This window comes from Lytechinus pictus, chromosome 1, assembly GCF_037042905.1.
Source record: "Lytechinus pictus isolate F3 Inbred chromosome 1, Lp3.0, whole genome shotgun sequence".
Lineage (NCBI taxonomy): Eukaryota > Metazoa > Echinodermata > Echinoidea > Temnopleuroida > Toxopneustidae > Lytechinus > Lytechinus pictus.
This window is the reverse complement of record NC_087245.1, coordinates 34,283,295-34,292,503: the sequence shown is the minus strand read 5'-3', so window position 1 is coordinate 34,292,503 and position 9,209 is coordinate 34,283,295. Positions and strand designations below refer to the sequence as shown.

Here is a 9,209-nt window from a genome sequence, read left to right as displayed (position 1 = left end):
AGTATTATTATTCAGGTAGTTTTTTATATAAGCATCATAATAGGGGTTTTCTAACGTAGCGCCGTGTTGTGATGAAAGAGACAACAGGTCATCGTTGCATAACGAGCTGAATGGAAAGTCAGACATATCAGCCGTCGGAGCCGGGAAGAATTACACTAGATACGCTAAGAATAGACATGCACGCCGCCATGCTCCTGCTCCTGTTGCTGTGCAAGAAGAGGGAAACGGAAGGAATTAAAGTATGCTGTGCAAGAGAAAAAGACAATACAAGTTTAAAGGAAGAAGAGTAAAATGGGAAGAGAAGAGATAAGAAACCCGAACCAGACCAGATACAAAAACGATCATTACGACTATGTGAATGTTGTAGGATAGAAGAGAGGGAGACGAGAAACAAATGAAACATACAAGAGAAAAAATGAAAAAAGAAAAAAAAAATCGTGACCCTACAATTGTTTGTAGGGTCACAAACTATTCCTAAATATTGCTCTCTTTTTTAAATTGAATTGATATTGTTGGCTAAACAAAACATTTATTTTTTATTTTTTTCAATGTGCAGAAGCAGAAGCTCAGATGATGAAGAATATGGAAGGATATACAGCCGTCTGGCCTAATGAATATGGACGTAAGTAATAGTCAAAATACAATTTTAGTCCCTTTTCTCTTAAATCTATTTGGAGATGTATAAAGGTCTCATTTTATTTCTTGGATTTAAATCAAGCTTTAACTTTATACCTTGCATGACTGATGGTGCACTGCAAAAACATTTGTTTTACAAACAAAAACAATACTAATGCATGATATAAATTTACAAGTAACATAATTACATACTGCAAAAACTCCGGTGTTGATTTAACACAACCCGGAATCTATATATTTTCACACCTGCAGAGAAGTGTTAAACTACACCAGTTTCGTTTTGGTCTAACACCAGATAGGTCTTTATACAACACCAATTAATATCAAAACAGCATCGATTTGATTCCAAACTGGTGTTGTTTCAATACTTCTGTGGTGTGGACATAATTATATAGATTCCGGGCTAGTGTTAAATCAACACCGGAGTTTTTGCAGTGTGTAATTATGTTACTTGTAAATTTATATCATGCATTAGTGTTGTTTTTGTTTGTAAAACAAATGTCAAACTCTGTCAAATGAGAAATATAAAACATGAATTAGAAAAAATATATATAACATTTAAAACAGATTTGATGTTGCAGCAATCAACCACTTATATTATCATGATCTATAGGTAAAAAAATACTTCAGACCTCCTACTTCTACAACAATACTTCCACGACGATGTAAATGAAGTTGGGGATTATATCTCACTGAAATATGTAATATTCATCATGAAAGATATATCCCTTTATTGAATCATGATTATTGTTTCATGTAATTAACTTTTTGTTCATCGTTTTATCAATTTGCAGTGGGTCGTGAGTGCGTGAACTGCGGCGCCATCTCAACCCCACTGTGGCGCCGTGATGGTACGGGCCACTACCTGTGTAATGCATGCGGCCTCTACCATAAGATGAATGGGTACAACCGACCTCTCATCAAAAACCCAAGGAGACTGGTAAGCAATGTATAGAAAATCAACATCAACAAGTAATGAGTAGATATTAATTAACATGGAAAACACTGTAATTAACTGAGAATATAAACATAATAAACATAAAGATTAACATATATTTCACAATTTTCATGTCCTTTTCTCCTATTCTTACTCGTAATTTTTTTTAATTTTATTTATTATTTATTTTATTTTTCATTTTATTTCATTTTATTATTATTATTATTGTTATTATTATTATAATTTTTTTTTTTTTTGGGGGGGGGTATAACCACAAACCCTTATATCTGCCCCTAGTTGCTTATATACTAAACAGTCAATACGCCTGGAGATAATAATATTCAAGAAATAAATATCCAATACCAACATACTCGATGTTTTTTTCGGGGGGAGGGGGGTGTTGATTTGTTTCTTTTTTATTATTATTTCTTTTTGTTATCTCCGGTCATTTTTCACTCATTTTTTTTCTCCAATAATTTTCAGCAGTCTGGCTCAAGACGAGAGGGAATCACATGTGCTAACTGCCACACCAGCACTACAACATTATGGCGTAGGAATAAAGACGGTGAACCGGTTTGCAATGCTTGTGGATTGTACTTCAAATTACACGGTGTAAGTATATTAATCTCTCACCCTTTTTGCTCCAATCTTTGATATTTAGCCGTTATTTTGAAGATGAGCCACTTACAGAGGGTCATGGGTTTAAATCCCAGCTCTGATGAATCTCCTTCAGCAATACATTGATCCATTTGTGCTGCACCCAACCCAGGTGAGGTAAATGGTACCTGGCAGGAATTAACACTGAATGCATATAACAACAGCTTTGTTATTTGCTGCATTTCGTGTAGAGCGCTTATTAGGTACTTCGGATAAAGAGTTGTTATGCGTTACGTAAGCAAGTATTACTAACTTATTTTGTTGGTATAATGAAAGTGATTGAAATATAATAAGGTAATGATTATTTTAAGATCGAATATCCATATTACAGAGGAAAATGAGATGAGACTAATGTTGCCCTTGATCATGTCAATACGATATACTTTTTGATGTTGAACTGCAGGTTTACCTCATTAAAAGTACAACTGACTTCCAAAACAAACGAAATATCCCTTACTATCTCGACTTATCGCTTGTTGAGGATGATAATAGACAATTTGTTTCGTAATATCAGTGAAAAGTGACCGTAGTGGACATCCTCCGGTTTCCTTAGGTCTTTTTGATTAGCACCAAATAGATGAGTGACCTTGCCAGCTCTGGGGTCATTGTAAAAGGACATTGTTTGACCGGACCATGTTACACAATATTATGGTCTTTTTATTATTTTTAACCAGGGAGATGGAAGTTTAGACGACAGACAAACTTTTTTTTTAATTACTATTTTTCTAAGTTTAAAGATTTGCATTGCGAATCGGGATTGACGTTATTTCATTTCATTTAATGGTTTATTCAATAGACATCAATAAAAAAGAGCAGAACAAACCATTGTAAAGGAAAACGTTTCGGCCTTATCTCAAAAGTTTACTATTATACAAAATTGTCATGAATAGACTCTACCTTGGGTAAACTTAAAATTTTGATAGAATTTTTTCTTCCTTTATAAACCATTTACCTGTATATCAAAGATAATTGCTATTCATTTCATCTTCATAACATATCATACTTGAAACTGTAAGAAGATTTTTTTCTCTTGATATTTCTGTAAACCAAATAATAATAATCTTTGTTTTGAAAAGAAGGGAATTAAGTCTAGAAGATGCACATCACTTAGATCATCAGAGATGACGAATCGAAATCCTCAATAGATATTTTAAAAAAATGACAGGAATAATATAGTTCACCAGCCATGGAATGTATTCCTTACAAAAATAGGCATATATCACTTAGGAAAATCAAGAGAATTATTTATCAGTACAAAATGGATTTCTGTCATGTCCCTTTGCGCTTTGATTAATAAGAGAACGCCTGTCGGATAAGGACTATACTAATGTATTTATGTCAATCATGTCGTGTTTCTGTGGTTATCGCTATTATTATTATTAATATTATTATTATTAATATTATTATTATTATCATTATTATAATTATAATTGTCGATGTTGTTATTATTATTATTTCATCTGTAGGTAAACCGCCCTCTAGCGATGAAAAAGGATGGTATTCAGACACGAAAGAGGAAGCCAAAGAACCCTAACAAAGGAAGCCAACAGAACAATGCACGCAACGGAGGCGGGCAGTCATCACCAAACGATGTTAACATCAAGGCATCGTCACCCACCGGCAAGCAATCCTCACCACTGCCCACTTCCACTCCATACACCAGTCACCCTATCAAAGTAAGTAACTCCATGACGCAGGCAGGCGTTTGTCGTCCAATAAGTTGTCAGGTCGACAAAGTGTCGGATCTGACAATCCTCCTTGTCTTTGATTGGAAGAGAAGCAAAATTCCTGTTGGATAAAACAGAACTGACAAATTTTCTTGAATATGATTGGCTGAGCACAGTTCCTATGTCTGGTAAAAGAGGATTAAAAACATCTGACAAGTCCTTTCATGAGATGCTCCTCAGGTCGACAAGTTGACAGATCTGACAACTTTCGGTGATCGACTGAGAAGCGCAGTTCTTACGGTCTCTGAAAATATCTGACAAGTCCTGCTTTATCCGACATTAAATCTTACCATAGTAGGAGCTGTGATCATCTGACTATTTTCCTTGGATTTGTTTGGCTGAGAAGCACCGGTGTCTGACTGCAGATGAAACAAACTACTGGGGTGTTCCAATTGACTTGCAGTTATTGCAAGTCAATTTTGGGTCCTAAAGCAATATTGTAATTGAATTCAATTGTGCTCTTGATTGATGGTCTACTTTACTTCCAATGTAAATCAGCATCAGAAATTTGCAATTGATTTCAAATATGTTTTTGCAACGAATTAAACATCAGAAAAATCCTCTCATAAAACACTTGGATTGTCCATATCGGAGTTTTATCATTTATTTATATCACTTTGTTCATCAGATAATTATTCAAAATCATATCTTGATTCTATACCTTTTCCTGCTGAATCGACTAAATCAAATCCGTTTGGGCAGAGTATCTGATAATTTTAGGCATTAGTATGCTCTTTACATTTTTTTAGATTGCTCGTGATAAACGGCAAGGAAAGAACTAGTTGGTGAAGCCTTTTAGATAACTCTGGTAAAAGATCTTAAGATAAGATGTTATACATCTAGAATCCTTTGTTGATCTTTATACTGCTTCATCTTTTAAAGATTTTTTTTTGTAAACTTTCTGTTTAAGGTGGAACCTCAGTACCGTGTTGGCCTATCCCCTCCTCCAGCGATCAGTAACCCTGTGACCTCCTACATCCCTGGGTTGGTACATCACAGTGGGACTATCTCAACAGCCCAATCCCTCCATCACCCGCACCACCACCACCCTGGCTCCTACGCCGCTCATCTTGGAACCCCACCGACGCATCTCTCCCACGGTCTCGGTAGCAACAGCGAGCAGACCCTACACCTCACCCACCAACCCGGACAAACCATCCTCCTGCACAACGGACCGGTCAACTCCGCCATCAACCCTCTAAACCTCAGCGCCAATACCAATGGTGGCGCCGTGACCCACCACGCCGGAAGTCCAGGGGAGATGCCCGGCAATGATTCAACATCCCCTCACCATGTGTTGTTCAGCGGTGTCAACCCTTCTCCACCGTCCGCCGTTGCAGTACCGGTCTCCGTCAGCAAAGCAGAATCGGAATGAGATGTATCAATCTGTATACCCTGCAATATTATGTAAAGAAAGAAAAAAAATTCATCATTTTGACTTAGTTTTACCTCCTCGCCAGATTTCATGTATGCGGCGATTCCAAAGATTGTTATATCATTGTATATAATTTCATTATCCACAAAACGTCAATGAAACTCATAGATGATTGCGGATATTCCTTCCAGCAAAATATTGAGAAAGTTGCCAGTAAGAATCATGCATCAAGGATAAATACTGATTGCTTGACATTGATCATTAGAACTTGAAAAAGATATTCTTGCAAGGTTCGAATCATGTGACAAACTTGACAGAGACAAGAATGACGAGATTGAAAGTGATTGCGTTGTTACCACAAAGAGACCCGCAACGACGATCCCTTCCGATTTCTCGCAAGGTTTCGAGTCTTTCGAAACACCAGGACAACATCGTAGTCACCAAGTACATCTTGAATTCGTACTCACCTTGCATGCTCACCTGTCTCGGTCTCTTAAGCACCTAGCCTTGGGAGTTAGGTATCAGCTGTGACCATGTAACAAATGTTACATTTTTCGGAACTCGGATGATGAAAGAGCAACTATGAGTGACAACGTATTATATTTGTCATTGTGACAATAATCAATTGCTGCAATAAATAAGCAGCATCGCTGGTCATTTCAATTATTGTTCATTGATGATAATAAGAGACGAACACTTCGATGAATTTGGTGTTGGATAAACACGGATATACATTACAACGCCAACCATTGTACATTCATTAATAACATCATCATGCAGTAACACACGTTAGTGTCATTTCAAAACATTTTAAAAAGTCGGAGGGGATCAGCACCCGTTTTCTTTTTTGATTTGAACTTGAACAAGGACAATGATTTCCCGCAGCCTTCTTGAGGATGGAAAGAAATGGTCTACACGTTTGATACACAGAAGTAATCTCACACTGGGTCGGTGTCATATCAACACCTGGCGGTGTGGTTCTCTATTAACACTCAGAGTGCTATATTTAGCACCCGTAGTGCTCTCGCCTCTCTAGTTGAGGTGAATTTTATATGTTGATAGCCTAATGTATAACTGCTTATTAAATATACTAGACGTTTTCTTTTTTCTTTAAAAGTGATAAATAATAATTCACTTAAGCTATTAAGATCTCCAGGATCACCTGTATCTAAATGGCATCGTTGAGTATTGTTGCCATATTTGTAAAATAGATTTCTTTAACTGATTTTATTTGAGATTCTCTCTCCAAAAAACCAGTTGTACTCTTTGATGTCACAGAATACATATCGCTTTTGAAGAGGAGAATATTAGAAGATCTTCATTATTTACGTGCTAGCTTAAGAAACATAACATTGTAAAAAATAAATATACATGTATAATACAGTTTTTTATCACACGTGGCATACAAGGCATCATTTTGCGAAGAAGATGACGATAAAGATGAGTTGTAACATAACATTAATCTTGCCAGGTGACTTAAAATTACATTGCCAGAATATCCACTTTTGCCAAATTGATATAAATAAATACTTGCCTATAATTAGCATTTGACAGCAAATGCGGGCGAAATGATCAGTGAGCCGTCCGTCTATTAGTCCATGTCGAACGAACTTGCTTGGTACGTTTATTTAATGAGACGTTCAAATAAAAATCGTCAATCTGTTTGATGTTGATTTTTTTTATCATCAGACCTATCATAATTAATCATTCTTTAGGGTTCTTATAGACATTTTTGGTTATCTTCTTATATTAATGATTCTATGTCACTTTTTTTTAAACGACCGAGTAGATTTTGACACCTAATTTGCTCTCGATAGATTCTGACTTACTCATTTCCACATTTTCGTTTTATTTTTTAAGAAACTGGCTTTTGGTATTATGTAATAATCAAGTTTTCGTCTCACTCATTTTACCACTGTATATTATTGAGTGATGGTAACATCTTGTAAATAGTTTTGATATGACGTCACTTCAAACATGATGAATATTGTTTCTGTAACCTCAATGTGTGTTGGTAAATGTTATTTTTTCCCCCAATAAGGGTACATCTTTGTCCTCTAAGATTTTTTTTTTTCATTTGTAGATTCCAAAGTGAATATTTTAGAAGTAGTTTGTAGATGGCTCTTAAAATCTCATAGGTACTCACGTGTGGTAAATGATATACAATGATTATACATACCTATCAAATTATATTGTTTCAGTTATTACACATGCTTAAAAATGACAATCATTTCATTTCAAAGAACTGTTGGATATCTTCACACTATAATAAGTTATTGTATGCTCCAATGCCCGAGATAATTATAAAAAAATGAGATGAACGTGATGAAAAAGATCTTAAAAGTGATTTCATCGCACACTTTTTGAAAAATGTATATTTGTACTCAATTAGTAAAAACGAGAATATATTCAAAATTTACACAAAACGTTTATCACTCAATTAGTAAAAGATTAATGCAGACCGTCAAGGTCAACATTTGAACTGTTTTATTTATAGGCCCTCTATTGTATATGGATTTTATATTGTGGCGATCTTGCTAGTGTATATTATTGAAAAAGACCATAATTATGAAAACCAAAGACTAGTGATCATCACATTGTGTGTACTATATATGAATAGAACAAGAAATATGTGAAGTACATAATTTTTATTCCGTTTACTGTGAGAAGATAATTATCTTGATGTTATTTATTAATCGATGTATCATTTGAGAAGAATAAATTACATGAACCAAAAGAAATCTTAATCGTTATAAAGATTAGTGCAAATTCTATGCTTATTCTGTTTTTTGATTATTTTTTAAACTTAATGAATGGATGAATGTTGTTAACATTGCTCCCCAAATTTATATTTTTATGAGACAAGTCCTATTTTATCCAACAGTTACCATAGAAACAGTGCTTCTCAGCCAATCAAAATCAAGGAAAGTTATCAGATTGGACAACTTGTCGGACAAAAATGTAGATGAAATGCTCCCCAGGAAGGTTTGAGTGGAGTGTGTGTGCGCGTGTGTGTGTTTGAGAGGGAGAGAGAGAGAGAGCGAGCGAGATGGAGGGAGGGGAGGGGGTGGAGGGGGTAGCAGCAGATAAACAGACGACATGCTCACCAAGAAGGTGTAATGGGGAGTGTGCGTACGAGGGTGGTGTGTGTGTTTGAGAGGGGGAGGGGTTAGCAGCAGATAAGCGGACGACACGCTCACCATGAAGGAGATGTGTTATAGGAATTCGGGAGTGTTAGTGTGTGTGGGTATGTGTGGGGTTTGAGAGAGAGAGAGAGAGGGGGGGGGGTAGCAGCAATAAGCGGACAAATATGCTCACCAGGAAGGGGATGTGGTATAAGAACATGGGGAGTGTTTGTATGGGTGTGTGTATGTGTGGTTGGGTATCTGTGGGGGTTTGAGAGAAAGAGAGAGAGAGAGGGGGGGGGGTAGCAACAGTGAGCGGACAAATATGCTCACCAGGAAGGGGATGGGGTATAGGAAAATGGGGAGTGTTTGTGTGGGTGGGTGGGTATCTGTGGGGGTTTGAGAGAGATAGAGTGAAAGGGGGGAGGGGGTAGCAACAGTAAGCGGACAATTATGCTCACCAGGAAGGGGAATCTGATGGGGTATAGTATAATGGAGAGAGTGTGTGTGTGTTAGAGAGAGGGGGAGGGGTCAGTGGTGTAATTAGCCAACAATTTTGAAGAGGCCATGGAGAGCTTAATTCCTGGGCTTCACCATCCTTAGATTATGATATCGCTTAACAAAATTCCTCAACCAGCATTTGCCGACTCTCTTGGTAGATCCATCTTCGCTTGCTTTACCACACTGTAAAAAATGAAGTGCTATTTTAGCACTTAAAGTGATTGTATAGTGACTGCACTACGAGTGCTGAT

At 36.6% G+C, this 9,209-nt stretch overlaps 1 protein-coding gene across 4 annotated transcripts; it reads left to right on the top strand.

Moving 5' to 3' along the window:
• Positions 1-558: 558 nt before the first annotated feature.
• On the top strand, positions 559-8,073 carry LOC129261474 (transcription factor GATA-4-like). Of its 4 annotated transcripts, none has more exons than XR_010293908.1 (6): positions 559-622; positions 1,431-1,576; positions 2,060-2,185; positions 3,697-3,906; positions 4,868-6,126; positions 6,200-8,073. XR_010293908.1 is itself a non-coding variant. In XM_054899546.2 (5 exons), exons 1-5 carry the CDS (start codon positions 571-573, stop codon positions 5,330-5,332), a joined length of 999 nt encoding a protein of 332 aa, XP_054755521.2. In that variant the 5' UTR covers positions 559-570; the 3' UTR covers positions 5,333-8,073. The 4 variants fall into 4 exon arrangements, 2 of the variants coding, with proteins under 2 accessions (XP_054755521.2, XP_054755512.2); XR_010293905.1 differs by having other exon boundaries at positions 2,057-2,185; XM_054899546.2 differs by having other exon boundaries at positions 4,868-8,073.
• Positions 8,074-9,209: the final 1,136 nt, after the last annotated feature.

Bases quoted from the DNA above. Each gene is read 5' to 3' on its own strand.
- LOC129261474 (XM_054899537.2), top strand. From the start codon at position 571: ATGATGAAGAATATGGAAGGATATACAGCCGTCTGGCCTAATGAATAT. The intron at 1,577-2,056 runs GTAAGCAATGTA...AATAATTTTCAG, and splicing joins TCAAAAACCCAAGGAGACTG to CAGTCTGGCTCAAGACGAGA. The intron at 2,186-3,696 runs GTAAGTATATTA...TTTCATCTGTAG, and splicing joins TGTACTTCAAATTACACGGT to GTAAACCGCCCTCTAGCGAT.